An 18,841-nucleotide genomic window follows, 5' to 3' on the forward strand; every position below is an offset into this window, starting at 1 on the left:
GGTCTCCCTATACATAGAGAACAAAACTGAATGTAAAGTGTCTAGAGTAATGAGAAAAACAATAGTCCTCTAGCACCTTAAAGACTAAAATTTCTGCAGGCATAAACTTTTGTGGGCTGCAACCCACTTTGTCAGATGCAGAAAAGTAATGAGGCATCCCATCGTGGTTGGTGCCTCCTGATGCTATTGTAATAAAATAGTAATATTAAATAAATAACATTGAAGTAATATGGAATTACAAGAGGCAAATGTATAACATGTAAGCATTGAGATCCCATACTATGTGTACATAGTACATACACATTCACTTCTAAACCAGTAACTGCTGGCTGGGGATTAGACTTCAACCAAATAAAAATCAGTGATGTCTTGCTCTCCGGTTTGATTCACCATCCGGATGGGTTTGTTGTTCAGTTTCGAGGTGCTGACGAACCAGCCAGGATGGGCTACTGACTCCAAGCTGGAAGTGGAGCCAGAAGTGGTCTTGAAAAAGAGGAAACGGTCCAGATCCCCACTCCGGATCACCTTCATGGGCCCTTTCACCTTCTATGGGAAAGGAGAGAGGCCAGTCAGAAACGGAGGTGCTTTTTGAAAGGCTTTCATGCTGCTGTGGGAGGAGTATGAGAAGGGGCTGCTAATTTGGACACAGCTAGCTTCCATGCTCACTTCTGCCTGGGCAACTATTACGTGGGTATCACGGAGCAGAATTTGGACCGAGGAAACACTGAGCTTGATTCTCCTGTGCCTTCCACTTTGGACTGTCATTTACAGCAGTGCAAGGTGGGTGTGAAATTGCTGGCCCTCTGGACTAACGAAAACACTTGGTGCACGTAGGCTGGAGAATCTGGCCCTGGCAGTTTGCAGGTTTTTCATACACCTGAGACACTATCCATCAAACAAGGAACCTATTCCTGCTTCTATTGAGTAGGATTTTGGCCATTAATTCAGTGCAAGAAGGATCAGGGCCCAATGGCAGACAACTGCATGGAAGCTGCAAAAGCAGAGGCGGCCGTTTTAATCCTTCATCACTAATGGTATGTTTTCACTGCAGCTGGGAACAAACCCACTGGCATGGGCAGACAGGCTTCCACTAGCTCTGTTTGAACCACCACCACTTTAAAAATAATCTTGTGGACATGGCAGCTTCCTCAGAGACTCGGGCTAGCCACCTGGGCTCAGACCTAGGGGACTGGCTGGACATGGAGGCCTGAGCTTCTGCCTGATTTAACATCCATATTGCCATTTTTAGCACGTTAGCCTGCGAGGATGGCTCTGTCTACCCACATTAGGAGGCTCACTGCCAGTGCAGAATAGACATACCCCAAGAGACATTATCTAGTGAATTACCGGGGTCCAATGGATAGGAACAGTGACCTGGGAGTCAAAAGACCTGGGTAGGGTTCTTGGACAAGTCTCTGCTTTTCTCCTCCCCATCTTTGTCTTGTGTATTTAGAGGAGGAAGGAATGGTCTTATTATGGGACTGTGCATATCACAGCAGGGCCCTGATCCTGAATGAAGAGTCAATAAGCTTCTGTAATAACCTTAAATAAATAAGCTATATGGGGAAATCTGTGAGTCCCATGTAAAGGTATTGATTAAAAAAGCCAGCAATGTGGATTGAATTTAAATTGCCGATGAGCTAGTGAAGATCTTAAAGGTCTGTTAATCCCACTCACCTCTAGCTGTAGCAGAGGGCTGCCCCCAGCCCGCACACAGCTCAGATACAGATTGTTTTCCACAGTGTTGCTTTCCACAATGTTCAAAGCCATGGGGCTCAAGTGCTTTGGGGAGCTGTGCGGTGAGCGATATAAATCCAGGTTTAATTTCACTGGGAAGAGAAAAGCAAGAGGAAAACCAGCCTCAGTTCCAATAGAAAAAAGGCAGCCCTCTGGTCTGTGAAGATCCGGGGAGCACCCATCTTTTATAAAGAGTGCATGAGGAACCTGGAATTCATGCACAATAAGCTGCCATATCACATTATTGGTCAGACTGATGGTAGAAAGTCAGGTCTCCATAATTACCCACAAAACACAACGTTAAAAGAGCATTAGCAGCTGCAAAGTCAAGCACTCCAAAGGTCAGACATGCCAGAATTAAGGTTGCCAGTTGCAGTCTTAATTCAGCCCCTGCGCCCATATGCATTATGATAGTCTTTAATTACATGATCACGTAGTATTTTTTCCACAGGAGCCTTGCCCAGTACTCAGGATAGACCTACTCTGGAGATAATCAGGGCTGTGAACAACCCTGGATCACGGGATCCCTGCCTTGTGTGGGGCAGAAGTTGGAAGGGGTGTAGGGAAAGAAGCAGGGGACTTTTTACATCACACCCTCTTACCCCATCCACTCCTCCCCCCCCCCCCAGCTCAGGCTGGGAGCAGGGGCTGCGGTCAGGGCTGGGCCCCAAAACCCCCAGGTGAAACAGTAGCTGGCTCCCACTATGGACCCTCTCTACTTGCTTGACTCCTGTGCCCCACCTCTTCCTGCCCTCCTTATGCCAGACCTGTTCCTGCTTTCCTGACTCCCCTGATGCGGACTCTGACCTGCAGCTTGGCACCTGTGTCTCCAGCTTTGAGCCTTGGCTTGACTCCTGACTTTGACTTGGCACCTGGCTCTGGTACCAGGGTCCTGTGTCTAACCATTAGGCCTGACCACCCACACCCTGCTCCCTACAGATTCCTCTAGATCCACTGCACAGATCTCTGCCACTTGAGCAAATGGAATGACCAGCAGCAGCAGTAGGTGGTCATCTCAAAGCAAACTCCAAAGTGGGTAAGATTTATTATTATCCCCATTTTACAGAGTGGGAATTCGAGGCACAGAGGAGGAAGAAAGCTGTCCAAGGCAGAGTTGGGAATAAAATCCCAGGTTCCTGACACCAGTGTCCTGGTCACCAATGCAATTGAATTAAAAATACATCTTTTAAATGGAGCCAAGCCAACAGCCTTTAAGGGATCCCACACAAGGAAGGCTTGGAGCTCTGTGAAATGAAGCAGTGTCAGTCATGTCAGCGCAGCATGGCCTAATGGCTAGAGTCAATGGCACAGCCTCCTCACACTGGGGCAGTGCAGCCTGATGGCCCATTGGGGTAGTGGGGCACCCCTTGTGGGGGTGCAGCACCCAGGATGGGGGGCTCAGGCCCACCCTGCTCCTCTGAGCCCCAGGCCAGGGCCCTGTCAATAGGAGATCAGGATCCAGGTTATGGCTGTGAATGTGTAGAACATTGTAACAGAGCAATCAGGCAGGACAGGCGAGTTGTTTACATGAAACCAACTTCAAGTACCCATCCATTGTCCAGCCAGGAAGACACAATGGTGGGCCATTGAAGTAAATGGAAAGCCATTGAAGCCGAAAAGAAAACCTCAGTCTTGGAAAACTGAGAAAGGAGAGAGTTTCCGCTACTCTGCATAACCATAAGTCATCATTGCCAGGAGAATGAGAAAAAAAGGGGGAAAAAGAGAGAATAGACTTTTTAAAAACAAGCTTGGGTTTGAGGTTTTTTCTCCAGAAAGACAGAGCCAGAGTCTAAGCCGTGTGCTGTCTGTGAAACGCTGGATCCTTTCCAGGACAGAGGGCACGCTGGGAAACTGTTCAGAAGCAACAGATAAGTTGCATTAGAAATGGGAATTTAGCCACTGTAGAAGCGTAAAGCCTGAGAGTGCGTCTTTACATTTGTTTTCTGGGTAACTTGGCTGCGTTTGCTTCTCCTCGCTATTTCGTCTCTGAAGCTATGACTTTCCTGTTAAATACGCTGTGGGTTTATTTCTACCCCGAGCAGGTCTCTGGCAACCAAACTGTGTGAGTGTGTGTATGCCAGAGTGAACTGAGAACTGGGGGCAAATTTCACACCCTGAGGGGTGATGTACCAGAGGGGAGAAGTCTGAGTGTCTGCTAGTTGAGAACTCGGGGAGATGGAGAGACTCAGGACCAAAAGGGGTCCCCGAGGTTACCCTGAAAGGCAAGGACAGACCCCTTTGCTGGTCTGGGTGATCCCCAAGACCTCATACCTATATCAGCAGGTAACTGAGCAAGAAGAGAATAAACAGGGAGTGAGGCCGGGGAAAGAAATATGTTGTAATTTACCTTCTTTGCTGGAATTGGAGCCTCGTAAATGCATGGCCACCAGGTGGGCCTGGCCAGGGTGACGCTGCAGAACTAAGCTCTTGTGTTCCTCGTCTCTGACCGTGTGCAGCTTGGAGCGGGTGTATTTGTACGTGAAGCTCTCTGCATACGCAAAGGCGGCGGTGGTGTTGGGTACGGGATCTGAAAACATGGCGCACGTGAGGAGCAATATCACAGGGTCACCCAGCCCGCCATGACCAGATTCAGAGAGAGTCTACACCTGGCAGAGGCATTGGTATCTGGTGCAGGGGCCCCAGCTTTCAAACTTTCCCACTTAGCCTGGTGGGAATCTATGAGCAACTCAACTGAAGCCCAGGGAGTTTGTAACAGGCTACAATAGATTTGAGGAGAGAATCAGGCCCCTGGGTTACAAGAGCTGCAGAATTCCCCTGCCCCACTGTTCACTCACTAACAGGCCTGGCCCCTCTTCGCTTTCCACAGGGTCTTGCGCAGTCTGAAATCTCTCCCTGGGACGTGTCCCCCACACCCTGGAACAGATGCATTGGTTGGTAAAGACAGTGCATCTCGTTTGGGTGGTTTTTTTCGCTAAGAAACTGGTGTGCTTTTGCTTTCACTTTTCCATCTGCAGAGACAGCATTCGTTGTGCGCCCAGTTCAGTGCAGACTGTCAGAAGACACACACACTCTGTGCTCTCTCACGGAGGCTTTCGTTCTCGCTCGTACCCTTAATCTAGACTGGGTCGTTCTATGCATGTTTTCCCATGCACAGGAAAACGCTGTGCCGCTAAGAACCTGTGCAGACCGTACTGACTAAATTCATTCATTTTAATTTTCCGTGTCATTCAGTTTCTTATGTGGCAGAGTCGGCATTTGGAGCTGAGCTTCCTGGAGGCCTCAGGGTGTGCAGATTATCTCTAAGCTAACAGTGCGCAGAAAAGGGAGCTCTCTGTACCTTCCACCAGGGCACCGTCCAGCATCCTCATCGGGTGAAAATCTGGGAATGATCGCTTCCTCCTCCACCTTGTCTCCCCTTGAGGCAGCTCTACGGCTTGCCTGGAGGCCACCGAGTCGACGTGGTCAATGTCTTTCCAGTGGCTGCTCAGCTCGGACGTAGAGCAACTCTTGGGGAAGGGACGAGGCCTGGAGTCATAGAAGGAGCTCTGTGGTGCAAGGAAGCAGTGGTTTTAGCAGCCAGAAAACAAGATGCCTCCCCTCACTTCTCTGGTATGTGCTCTCCTTCGGCTAGACGCTCAGTGCCCAGGGGAGCTCCAACTACGTTTGATCTCGACACAGCCCCACGCATCCCGGTCTGATTCACTCTTTATAGCCTTCCTTGCCTCTAATATCCATAGGGACAACCGACCCTCCTCTATAGCAGCCTGCGGGGCTGAGACTGTCCCGTAAATGTGACGGCAGAGCACCTTATAACCTCACCATCTGCGACCAGGATGACTGAGATCACCGGAAACCCTTTCACAGCTTCCGAGGCCAGAAGGGACCGTTGTGATCATCCAGTCTGACCTCCTGGATAGCACAGGCCAGAGAACTGCCCCATTTACTGCTGGTCCAGAGACACGTCAAGAGCACAGCACAGAGCCTCACGGCCAGCCAGGAGTCCTCCTGAGACCCCAGAACAGATCCTAAATCTTGCATGTTAGGTCCCAGCGTAGCATCTGCCTGAGTGTCCCGCTGCAGAGTAAGCAGGCAGCGCCTTCTGCTTCCCAGGAGCGTGGGAATCTGCAATCGTGTTCTGTTGCTACGGATTCTGATCTAGCCCCCTGCCCGCTTGTTCCCATCCACGTCGGATCCAAAGACAATCCCATTAAACCGCCTGAATTCCAAGGGGTGGGCCAAGCATGCTCAGACTGGAAGAGGCAAAGAAGACCCTTCCCGTAGCAGAGACAGCTACGAACAGTGGAGACTGTCCAAGGCATATGGAGGGTCTGAGCGAAACTCTGAGAGTGGAGGGGATTCCCTGCTTGCAAACACAAGGGCGAGGATATTGGTTTTGTGGCTGGTGTCTAGGGCTTGTCTGCATGTGGAGTTAATCCAGGATAGCTATTCCTGAAAGTGGATGAAGCTAAACCACTGGAATAAGAGTGTCCTCCCGTGGAGTTAATCAGGAATAGCTACTGCGCTTTAAAATCACGTCCTACCTTAATCTGAATTAACTTTCAAATATAGACACGCCTTTTTTTTTTCCCTGGTAATAAAGGGACTGCTGAGGGGACAGGAAGCACATGCAATAACTAAGCAGTAACTAAAGGAAGGGCGGAGCATGGCTCAAACCACAGTGCTCTGAGTAACTCAGAGAACCCCTCGATGAGCCCTTCACTACCCCCTTCAAGACAGAAAGCCTAGAGAAGCAGTCATAAGTGTGACTCTGAGAAGAAGCAGAGAGCAGAGCTTCTTGGGCACAGAGCTCCCTGGATGGGCAGGCTTGGGAATTTCTGAGCAAGGAAACTGCCTGGCTGCTTTTTGTTTCTATGGCGTTCAGGGAAACGGGGTCCGTTCTTTGAAAATATCCAGAATGACACCAAAGACTATCCCTGACTTGGATCATCCATTTCTCCTCTTAACAGAAACAGCCCTGCCAGCCCCTGAACATTGACTACCACTCCCGCCAAAGGGACATTATTATTTCTTGTAGTAGCCCCCAGAGGGCTTGACATGCTGGATCAAGGCACACATATTGGAACACACAGGCCCTCCCCTGAAGAGAAATCGTCCAGGATATCGAATCTGCCTTAAAAGCACAAGCATCTTGCAATTAAACCGGCCTCTTTACCTCCATCCGGCAGGGACAGTCAACCTCCTGGTGGCCACTGTGAAAACAAACAAACAAACAAATCAAAGATTGCTCAGCGTGATCTGTGCCAGCCGTGGTGACGTTTGCAACAAAAAAAGATGGTGCTTCTTCAAGGCTTCATCCAGGCGGCTCAGCTGGAATCCACACGTGGAAGGACTCGAAGAAGAGCCACAGGGACTGCGGGGTCAGTGACGGTTGGTTTTAGCACCAAACGTTCTGGGTGTTTGAACGGAGCCGTCATTACCTGGGCGGCACTGACAGGACGCTCGTTTCTGGACAAGAGCAGATGGAGCCTGCTACCAGTCGAGACAAGAATGATACAGTGATGACAGAGCGCCCTGAGAAGGGGGGCTTTTGTTCTTAGTTCCTGTGGGCCTCATGGGAAGAGCTTGGTTCTTCCCAGCCAGTAGCATGAGGGCCTTCAGTCATTCATCACATCCCAGTGGACTGAGGAGGGGCAACCTTAATCACCAGGCTTAGATTTTTGGACTCAGGAGACCAAATTACCAGAGTTAATCGCATGCCACTCTCTTGACTTCTGCAGTAGCTACCTGACTCGCTCATCTAACGGTGCGCACAGGTGAAGGCGTTCAAGGCGCCAGGTCACCGTTTCACTTCATGCTCATCTGTCCCTCTCCTAAGGCTGTTTAGACCTTTGCACAGAGAATTTAGCTGCCAACAATTCCCTCTGCGCACAGCTGCTCCGGGATCCAGGGCCAGATCCTAATCACAACCGCCCCAGGGTAAATCCGGAGTGACACCCCGGAAGCCCATGGAACTGCGCCAGCCTCACCTTGTTACTGAACTAAGAACCTGGCCCATGGACTCATCAGCAAAGGCAGCCCAGCCCTGACAAGGCAGACCTGAATCTCCAGTTTCAGAATGAGTAGGAATCGGTGGTTACCTGTCACAGCCCATCAGCTCAGTGAGCATGTCTGGTACTCTGGCCATGGCTGCTCCTGAAAGAGGAAAAACATTAGCCTCAGATCCAGATATACGGTTCCCCGCAGAGCAAGCGCCTTCTTGCCCTCCCCACGCTACGCGGGAGCCAGTTCTGCACGAAAGCCTCCGCTAGTCAACTGGCTTCTGGTTTGAGTCTTTCTAAGGGGAGACTTCCTCAAAAGGCTGCATAACGCACATTGCTGCCACGGCAACGTTCACAGCCAACGGAGAAGAAAGATGCCGCTGCTTGACTCAGCACGTTGCTGCGGAGAAATGGGATGAGAATACCTGCAGTTCGGGTATTTTCTGCTCCCTGAGGTCCTGAGTGAGTTTTTTTGGAAAATGTCACCCAATTATATAGTCTTTGAACCCAGGGAATTTCCCAGGAATTTTAATTTTAGGAACTGATTCATGCCGATCTCAGGGGAATCAGATGACAGTGTGGGTTGGACCCACGCCCTCTCCCTGCCAGAAGTGGCTCAGGATTCAGAAGAAATACCACCAGGGGGCACTGAGCCCTCCTTGGAGGGACGCACTCAAGGGGCAGTGATGGGAAACTGCAACTCCACCATGAGGCCCAACCAGGATCAGTTCTTTCTCTGGTCCTATTCAGCATCTACATGCAGGCCAGTAGGTGACCTGGCCAGCCGACATGGCCTCAGGTGCCTGCAATATGCAGATGACACACAGCTCCCCCTATCCTTCACCACATACCACCATCCTGCTACCCCCACGACGGCCCAGGGACTGGATAAGATCAGCTCGTGGATGTAGGCCAGCCGGCGGACGCAGGGGAGAGGTGATACGGGGGGCAGAAGAAGGCACTCTGAGGAGTTTGCCACCACTGTGCAGCTTCCTGTGGTGGAAGTCCCCACTTGGTCAGTTCAATGCACGGTCTAAGAGACCCCTGGGTTCCTCGCTGATGCCGAGCTCTCACATCACTGTGCCTGGGAGTAATACTTTACCCTTCCCAACTAGCTAGGAGACTCTGTCCCATCCTGGTGGACCATGACCTAGCCTCAGTTCCTCACATCTTCATCACCTCTCTGCTGGACTACAACAGTGTGATACCGCCTGGGCCTGAAGCCTTCGGAGCATAGGAAACTCCAGTCAATCCAGAACACTTCAGAGCATCGCCCAACACAGTCTACTGTGAACACGTCTCCCCTATTCTTCGCTCCCTACACCGGCTTCCCACAGAATATCGACCCTTATCTTGGCCCTTATCTTCAAGGTGCACCACAGCCCGGATCCTGATTTATTAATTAATTATGCTAATTACAGTATATTAACGTTGATATCATGTTTCATTTTGCGTTATTTGCATTATTTGAAAATGAGGATTTCTGGAGTCTTTTTCAATTGTAACATGAAAATAAATGTAAAAACCACAAACGTTAAATCAATAGCATAAAATTAAATACATCTTTGAGCAAAAAGGTCATTTCAAGACGGAAAATCAAAAGGGGTCCGTTCAGAAAAGCTTCGCTGTGATTTAAAAAAAAAAAAAAATGAGGGAAATTGAAATGTTCCCACAGAAATGTTCCTCCGCTCCGTTGCTGTTGTCTACCATCCACCAGCTCCTCCGCGGTTTTAACTCCTGGCTCTATTTCTTCATGGGATCATAGAAATGTAGGGTTGGAAGTGACCTTGTGAGGTCATCTAGTCCAACCCCCTGCCCAGAGGCAGGACCAAGTAAACCAGACCATCCCTGACAGGCGTTTGTCCAACCTGTACTTAAGAACCTCCACTAGCGGGGATTCCACCACCTCTCTTGGACGCCTAGTCCGTTACTCAACTACCCTCTTAGTTAGAAAGCTTTTCCTAATATCTAACCTGGATCTCCCTCGCTGCAGATGAAGTCCATTATTTCTTGTCCTACCTTCAGTGGAGATGGAGAACAATTGATCACAAGAATTCTTTATAACAGCCCTTAACATAGTTGAAGACTGTTATCAGGTCCCCCCTCGGTCTTTTGTTCTTAAGGGTAAACATGGCCAGTTTTTTAACCTTTCCTCAAACAATAGGTTTTCTAAACGCTTGATCATTTTTGTTGCTCTTCTCTGGACTCTCTCCAGTTTACCCATATCTTTACTAAAGTGCGGTGCTCCAAATCAGACACAGCACTACAGTGAAGGCCTCACCAGTACCGAATAAAATGGGAAAGTTACCTCCTGTGTCTTACATCCGACACTCCAGATAATACACCTGAGAATAACATTAGCCTTTTTCTCAATTGCATCACATTGCTGACTCATATTCAATATATGATTCACTATAACTCCCAGACACTTCGCAACAGTACTACCCATCTAGCCAGTTGTTCCCCATTTTGTTGTTTGCTTTTGTTTATTTTCTTTCCTAAATGTCGTACTTTGCACGTGTCATTCTTGAATTTCACCTTGTTGAATTCAGACCAATTCTCCAATTTGACACGGTCATTTTGAATTTTAAACCTGTCCTCCAAAGTGCTTGCAACCCCTCCCACCTTGGTGCCATCTGCAGATTTTATACGCTTTCTCTCCACTCTGTTATCTAATTCATTAATGACAATATTGAATGGTACCAGATGCAGGACTGAGCTGTGCAGGAACCCACTCGAGACGACCTCTCCATTTGACAGCGAACTCTTTGAGTACGGTCGTTCAACCGTTTTGCACCCTCCGTATAGTAATTTCATCTAGATCACATTTCCCTACCTTGCTTATGAGAACATCATGTGGACCCTGACAAAGCCTTACAATTATCAAGACAGATCACGTCTACTGCTTCCCCCCAATCCACTAGACGAGTAACCCGGTCAAAGAAAGAAATTAGGTTGGTTTGGTATGATTTGTTCTTGCTGGCTATTCCTTATAGCTCTATTATCCTCTAGGTCCTTACAAATTGATTGTTTAATGATTTGTTCCAATATCTTTCCAGATATTGAAGTTGGGCTGACAGGTTTATAATTTCCCAGATCCTCTTTTTTCCCCCTTAAACAAAATCCCCAAAGGGTGATAAAGAGACAGGAAACCATTCTTATTTCTCCAGTGAGTCAGGTTTCACTTCTTTATTTCTCTGGTGTCATGAAGCTAAGTCACGTAGCTTGTATGTGGAGCCCTCTAGGAAAAGTCCATATCATGCCAGGTCAGAATAAGTGTCTTCTGGCCTTAGAATCTATGCCAAAGAAAAGATAGTCGATATCATGGTTTCTAAGTTTAAAAAAAAGAACAGGCAGAAATAAAATCTATTCAGTCCTTCTTTATCCTTCATAAAACTGCAAGGCAAGTGTAATGAGCTGTTTATTTCTTAATTGCAGCTCAGCCTCCAGGCAGATTTCACAGCGTTCACCAAGTACATTTGCATATTTCATCGTAGGAACAACATGCAAAAACAGGAAATAGAAGAAAAGCCCAGATGCCGTCCACGTCGCAGACAGCACCAGCTCTCATTTGGCTTCCCTGGTTTCCGTGTAGCAGGCGTAGTAAAGATTCAGGGGGCCAGAATGTCCCTAGTGTGTTGCATGTTTCCGGAGACACCATGATTTTGCTCAATGAAAATGTTTATCGCCGTGCAGACAGCATACGCTGCTAACGTCTGTGGTAATCGGTGTGTTGGTCACCCATGTTTCTCAGTGTAGGCTGCGTGCGTGTGTCCCTGTAGAGATGCTGTCTCAGCTCTGTGCAGGTACCCGAGACGGCTCTCACGATCGAATGAATTGACACGACCACGGATCAGCTGAGCAACGAAGGCACCCAGGCCAGGTTTATTGCGTGCGGCACAATAAGAAGTGACCGACGGAGTATCTCTGGGTCAGTTTCATATAGGCGGCGTTACACTGGCCACGGCCCAACGGCGGGACTTTCCGTTATCCCCTAGACCGGACAACATTATTCCCTCTGACACCCCCTTTTATACATTGTTTCATACAATTTCACTCTGCCCCCTTTGACGTAGGTAGTTGCCACCCTCTTGCCGTAGTCTGATACCACCTTTTTCCGTTAATTGGCTGATTTGAGCAAAACAACTCCGTGTCTCACCTTTTAGTCATTTCTATTCATCAAAGTGTCATTTTAGGGAATTAGTATCTTGGTACCACCTATACCTGCTACATAATTTTCATTTTAATAATCTTTTGGCAATATATTTGTTTTGCAGTATCAGCACTTTTCTGTGCCAATTTCAGTTCGCTTGGTTTTTTCCACGTATACTCCTGTTCACTTGGCTTTTTTCACTTAGGCCTTAACCTGTTTTACAGGCCTTAAGCTCTTACGTCTTACTACAACGTCAAATCACCAACTTGCACTGCTTTGATGAAGGATGTGGTGTGAAAACAGTGCAAGTTTGTGTATTTGTAGGTGTGGCTTATTTCAGTTCTGCTTAATCTGGGGAGAAACCCCCCCCCCCCCCCAGTTATTCATTTACCCACATCCGCTTTCTTGTGTAATAATAATCATAATCCCACGCTCTGACATTGAACTCTTCATCCATCAATCTCAAAGCTCTTAGCAAAGGTTGGTCAGTTTCACTATCTGCATTATACAGGTGGGGGAACCGAGGCAGAGAGTGGGAAAGTGACTTGCCCATGGCCACCCAGCAGGGCAGTGGCAGAGTTGGAAATAGAACGGCGGTCTCCAGTCTAGTGAAATCTAAGTTAAGGCCCGGGATAAACTGGTGAAACGTCTGTGTGTAGACATACAGCAAACTGCTCCTTTAGACCACCAGAATAGCAGGCAGAGCAGGCGAGGAATAGAGGGAGGAAAGCTTTGAACGGGGCTGTGCTTGGGAGAATATTGGACCATAGATCAGCTGGATCCCCTGAGAGCGGCATGGATCTTTGGGATCAACTCAGAGCCTGTGGCCTCATGGATGAAGGCTCGGGGCCTCCTCCTTGGCTTTGAGACGCTGCTGCTCTCCTCCCCCAAATCCCAGCCCTGCATGTACGGGGGTCGCGCTGCCGGGTGGGGGAGCAGTTTCGTCTGGCCCCGACACATTTACTTAGGACAAAGGCAGGATGCCCATTGGGGGTGATCGTCCGGCAAGTTTTAATGTGCACGAGGCAAGCTGAGACCTCACTGATCCGCAATCCAAGCAAGGGAGCGCGCAGAAGGAGGCATTCACAGCACGCTGCTTCTGGACGTGGCTGGTTAGCATTTCAGGGCCCCGTTCAAAAATTCCAACCAATAAATAACGTACCGCCGGTTACCGGGCACGGATCTTTTTTTTAAGGCCAAGTTTTGCTTTGCATTTGTGCCGTAGCAAGAGAAGCTGTTGCGATCCCAGCCTGAATGACGCGCTGTGCCCAGCGCTTTAGGAAAATCTTCCTCCACGCTCAGTCTGGGGCCACGAACCGCCCCCAATTTTCTTGCCTGCGTTCGGTTTTTCTTGCCTGCGTTTCTTGCCTGCGTTTCTTTCTTGCGTTTGGTGCCTGGCAGGTTAAAAACCCACAATGCTTTGCACGTTCTCCCACAATGCCCTGGGCTGGCAGTGGCTGGGGGGAGCGCAGGTCTGACAGGCAGGCTGGTGCTTAGCTGCAGTGTTTAATCCCCCTCAAGTTCAGCCCTGGGGCAGAGGAGCCGGATGTGGGAAATCTTCCAACAGACGCAGGCTAATGGCTTCGTAAAAAAAACCCCAGGCTAATTCACTGATGCACCCTGTGCTACTCACTGCCTCCCAGCTGCCCTGGTAATGTGAATTAGGGTGACCAGATGTCCTGATTCTACCAGGGCTCTCCCGATTATTAGGGGCTTTGTCTTATATAGGTCCCTATTACCCTCCCCCCATTACCTGCCCCTCCTTCCCTACATTTCACACTTGCTTTCTGATCACCCTACCAGAGCTGCCAGCTGTCTCTGCCCGGCAGAGCAGTACATGCTCCGGGGAGCAGACAGACAGTGGATTTGGCATCGCATCTGAGCCGGGTTCTCCGCCCAGGTGCCCTGCCCTTGCCGGGATGGGCTCTAGTCTTTAGCCACAGACACTGCTGGGCTGGAATTACCTGCCCGGACTGAGGAGCTGGTTCCTGCCCTTTCATTGGGACGTTTTTTTGCTTTTTCTCTTTCCCTCCGGCAATTTCCAACATCCTGCCGCTCCTCCAGCCAGGTGCAAGACCCGGCTGGCTCCTTTATCTGCCCACACAAACCATTCGGCAAGGGTTGCAATTCCAAAGCCCCTCTCCCACTCCAGGGTCTCCAAGGGGTTAACGGTGTCAGGTCGACAGTGTCTTCCGTATGTCCAGGTGTGATCCTACGCCCCCGCCAGCGCTCCTTTCAGGAAAGATCTGTGGGTCCTACCCATGCCTAGCGTAACACGTGGCGTACCAGGGCACTCAATGGACCACTAACATCCCTATGCTCTCAAATGAACTCACGCAGAAAAATGACAAAAGACACGCAGCAGATCAGCCGGGGGGCGAGCCCTTTGCACAAAGCGACGTCTCCGTAGCTGACTCCATAGCAGTCCTTGTCCTCCAAGGAAAGCTGCACAACACTTTCAAAGGGCGAGCCGGGACGCTTACATTCATCACCTTGCTAGTGTCGGAAAAAGATTCCGAGTAGTTTGTTGCCCTGCGTAGATAAGAAACCCACACGGGAATTCAGACAGTCTCCGAAAGTTTTATTCTGCAGGTCAGTCACATAGCCAAAGGTGGCCAGTGCACAAAAGACCCCAAAAACACGCCTTACTACGTAGTTATACAAGCATAACATCACCAAACACACATGCGCAGTAGCTTAACTTACGCAGGCATACTTGGCAACCAGACGAGGTTGCAGAAGAAGAGAAGGCTATTTGGTAAAGGTGGTTGGTGCCTGCACTAGTTTTTTGTTCTATGTTTTTGCTGATGCATTCCTTTGCCTGCTACCTGGAACTATCCGGATCTGGCAGGGATGTTCTGCTTTAGCTGATAACTTTTGCTCTCCTGAGGTTACTTGCCGATAGCTAGACAAAATGGAGTCACTTAGGCTAACGTAAAAATTTCATTTCTTACAATTCCCCCCTTTGAGAATTACGAAGCCACTTAGTAATCACTCATTGCCGGTGAACTTTGATTCAGCCTACACGTAATATTTACTAGTTCCACTTGGGTTAACATTTGCATATGCAATCTTCAAGTCCCGGCACCCAGAACTGTGGAAGGAACAAAGCTTCACTCTGCGTTGAGTTTGGGCTCATCAGGCTCCTGTTTTAATTACCAGCACACGCGGGGAGAGAGCGAGAGCCCCTGAATGTCAGTCAGTCCGTCCGTCTCTTTCTCAGCCTCCAAAAGCAGATATTACATAGATTCATAATAAAGAATCACAGGGTCACAGATAACTTCCTATCATGGCCAAGGCTACAGACATAGGCAGGCTGCCAAGCAAGCTGGTGGGGTTTTTTCAGCTTCTCAGTATTGTTTACATTCTTTCTTCAGAGTTTTCACCGTCTGCATTTTATCTTCAGCCCCCCTCTCCTTCTACCCATAAGCCATGTTGTTCGAACCAGGATTCTTAAGGGTCCAATCCTTACTTTTACAATTCCCCCCCTTTGGTGCTGCAATGCACCACACTGCATTAAACTTTGTTCCATTTTTCTGATTTTAGCATACATATTATATACTGCTGTTTTGGTTCTGGGTTCAGCATACCTATGTGCCTTTTTTCTTTTCTTTTTTTGGCAGTACATTGAAAGCAACATTTTATACGCATTATAACTCCTTATCTACACACAAAAATGCCACTAATACCCTTAAATACAAGTAACATGATGTAGAAAAGCTTGGCCCCATTGATCTGTTTCATGGAGCTTTGCTACTTTTTCTGATGCGCTCGGCTTGCGTGAAAATATCACGGGTCTTATCTGGTATGTAAACACAACATTGGGGTCTTATCAGGGCACATACTCCCCCCGTGCTTGCTAAGGTAAAGTCTAGGGCCATTCGGTTCTGCAGAACCATTTGTCGGATACTACCCATTTCAGTGGCTATGTTTTTAAAACCCTGGCTAGTGGCATTAGCCACTGTTTCAAGTACTCCAGCAACGCGCGCCTTATTTCCTTGACAGCGTATGCAACTCCAAGCTGGGGGCAAGGTGATACCCCAATACCGTTGGGCCTCGGTGATTGCTCTTCGGTTCCGGAGCCTGCCCTGGGGTAGTGTGGGTGTATTTTGTTAGGAAAAGGAATGGTAACCCTTTGTACCATATGTGTGGTGTTTAACACAATCAGAACCACGGGTATACCTTCTTTAAAATGCAAGGGAACATGACTGCAAATCCAACAGTTAGACACATTTAAATCTGTTTGTAGTTGGTTAATTAATTATAAAGATGTGTCAGTATAGTCCAAGAAGCGTTGTCTTTTATGGCTTAGTTGCTTGGGTTTTAATTGTACCTCGAAGTCATCAGGTTGTTGGTCTTCTTCCCCACGGACCTTGGGGATTTCCTCGACAGGTGTACTGTTAATCAGGAATTTGGATCAAAAGAGAGTCATCCAGATAAGGCCAATACAGAACATCTAGGAGATCACTAGCCATACCCATTTAGGGATCCAGTGATCTGGGGGAGTTTTAAGTCTTTTTTCCTGAGGTGGTAGGGATGACGTCATGGTATATCCTCTTCACTCTGGAGTGGTTTCAAATCCTCTTCACTCTGGAGTGGCAAATCCTTTTCTTGAGCAGGGGAGAGATTACAAGCACTTGCACCCTGCTCCTCTGACCTTGTCGTTTCAGGTGCAGAGGTTCTTTTACAGTGTGAGGCATGTATTCAGGACTGGTAACCTTGGCACTTTACAGCAGTGTTGGTGGTGAGAACTACTTGGAATCTTTTTCCAACACTAGAGACTGGAAATCATGGGCTTAATAAAGAGAGAGGATTTCTGATTTATTACAACAATCGGTAACCCGCTGACCCCGTCTCTTTTTGTCTCACTACTACAGAGGTTTTAACTGCCCACTTCACCTTGACAGGTGTCTTACAACACAGAATCGTAGAAGATGAGGGTTGAAAGGGACCTCAGGAGGTATCTAGTCCAACCCCCTGCTCAAAGCAGGATCAACCCCAACTAAATCATCCCAGCCAGTTAACACATTAACTACGTATGCTAAACAATCTGTTCCAATTTGTGTTTAGCTGTGACACTGTGTACCTTTCCCAGACCCGAAGAAGACCTCTGTGTAGCTCGCAAGTTTGTCTCTTTCACCCACAGAAGTTGGTCCCATAAAAGACATGATTTCATCTACCTTGTCGCTCTAATACAGTGGTTCTCAAATGGTGTTCCGCGGAATCCGGCTGAGCGGAAGGGTTCCGCGAAGAAGCTGTACCACGCCGCCGAATGTTAAAAAAATCTGGTGCCGCCGAACAGCTGTTCGCGCGCCGCTGATCAGCTGATGGTGCCGCCGAACAGCTGATGGGGCCGCCGAAAACGGCCCTGAGAGCGCACCGTCGAATCAAGCAAACACCGCGCCGCCGAAAAGAGGAAGATTTCCTTGACTTTTCGGCGGACGGTATGGCATGGGCGGGCAAGGTTTCCGTGGGGGGAAAGAAATTGAGAAACACTGCTCTAAGAGATAGACAAATTTGGGCTAGAAATAAGAAGCACATTTTTAACAGTGAGAGGTAATTAACCACTGAGCAGCTTACCTATGGCTGTGGTGGAATATCCGGCACTTAAAGCAGTTGGACCTCTTTCAGAAAGCCACGCTGCAGGAGTTCTGGGCTGGAGGCAGGAGTCACTGCGGGAGGTTCTCTGGCCTGGGCTCTGTAGACGGTCAGACTTGGAGATCAGAACAAGTCCAGTTCTGGTCTTGATTGGGACGCTGATCGTGTCCTTGGCTCCCAGAGGGTGAAGGCGGAGACTAATTTCTCTGCTGCTCATGGCCCGGTTTTATAGTCCAAACAGTCAGACTAATTGCTTTCCGGGCCAGAAATGCTTTGATGGGTTTATTCCCCCTTCCGGGAACAGCGTCAGAGGCAGACGTCACTTCAAGACAGAAGACCCTGGAGTTCCCTGACTGATCTTTGTGAAATGTCAGAAATTTCGCTACGTGTGCCAGGGACCATATGTCACGAGCTGTGGCTAAAGCGCATAGAGCCTGGGATCGAACCCACAACCTTCCCCGCAATGAAGGCGCCCCCTTTCTAGCAGTGTAGGGTCCTGCTGTCACCCTGCTCCCAGACCTGTCCCCCAGTGCAATGGAAGACTGCGGCAGTGGGGAAAAGCAGCGGGGAAGCGTTCCAGCAGCATTCTGTTTCTGGAATCCATCTCTGTTGCTTCCCCTTGCCAGAGCCTCTCACTGCGCCGGTAGCTACACACTGCAATGCAGATGCAGCCTGTTTTTCACTGCGGGAAGTCGCACATGTTTTTGCCACTGCAGACCTGGCCTAAGCTAGTGAGCGGCACTGGTGGCGGATAGAACCTGGAGACCCCCGATGGCGTCGCTGGCCAACAACTTGGGGTGAAATTCACCCCATTGGGCCAGCACAGATTTCATCCGGTCTGCTCCCGTGAGCAGGAGCTGAGCCAAGGTTGCCAGTGATCTGGGTGGGGTGTCCGGGTTTCTGAGTGGATTGAGGGAGGAGAATGCTGGGGGACTCTGGTTGTGGGGCCCAAAATACTTAACAGGCCCCTTAACACAGGAAAGTGTGTTAAAATTACACCCTGTCGCTTTAAGTCTGGAAGGGGGTTGCTGGTCCTGCTGGCAGGAAGGGGGCGCTGCAGGGAAGCCTGTGAGTGGGGTCTCATGCAGTGAAGAGCCAGCTAGAGTAAGGTGGGGTGAGTTGGGTCTCGCTGCCGTAGGGAGCAGCCTGCTTTGTCTCCCCCTGTTTTTGCAATGACTGGGGCGTGGGTGGTCAGGCCTAGTGGTCGGAGCAGAGGGGCAAACCAAAGACAGCATCAAGCACCAAGCCGAAGGCCAGAGACAGGTGCCGCGCCAGGGGTCCCTGGTGGAGCTTTACAGAAGCTGGGGGTTTAATGTTCAGGCTGCACGTGGCTGACCACAGCTTTATTGCTGGCTCAGAATCAAAGGTCCCATCGATACCCGTCATTGGGCGA

At 49.2% G+C, this 18,841-nt stretch overlaps 1 protein-coding gene across 1 annotated transcript; it reads right to left on the bottom strand.

Moving 5' to 3' along the window:
- Window positions 1-336: 336 nt before the first annotated feature.
- On the bottom strand, window positions 337-18,834 carry LOC137147931 (interleukin-1 beta-like). Its single transcript, XM_067540355.1, has 7 exons — window positions 18,672-18,834; window positions 7,797-7,851; window positions 6,872-6,908; window positions 5,036-5,243; window positions 4,085-4,264; window positions 1,678-1,829; window positions 337-546 (listed from the first exon to the last, which is right to left on the bottom strand). Exons 1-7 carry the CDS (start codon window positions 18,832-18,834, stop codon window positions 337-339), a joined length of 1,005 nt encoding a protein of 334 aa, XP_067396456.1.
- Window positions 18,835-18,841: the final 7 nt, after the last annotated feature.

Source organism: Emydura macquarii, unplaced genomic scaffold, assembly GCF_026122565.2.
Source record: "Emydura macquarii macquarii isolate MOO-44397 ecotype Brisbane River unplaced genomic scaffold, CSIRO-AGI_Emac_v2 contig_573, whole genome shotgun sequence".
Classification (NCBI taxonomy): domain Eukaryota; kingdom Metazoa; phylum Chordata; order Testudines; family Chelidae; genus Emydura; species Emydura macquarii.

Bases quoted from the DNA above. Each gene is read 5' to 3' on its own strand.
- LOC137147931 (XM_067540355.1), bottom strand. From the start codon at position 18,834: ATGACGGGTATCGATGGGACCTTTGATTCTGAGCCAGCAATAAAGCTG. The intron at 7,852-18,671 runs GTTTGCCCCTCT...TTCCTCTTTCAG, and splicing joins GGTGCTTGATGCTGTCTTTG to GAGCAGCCATGGCCAGAGTA. The intron at 4,265-5,035 runs GTACAGAGAGCT...CCATGTTTTCAG, and splicing joins GGACGGTGCCCTGGTGGAAG to ATCCCGTACCCAACACCACC.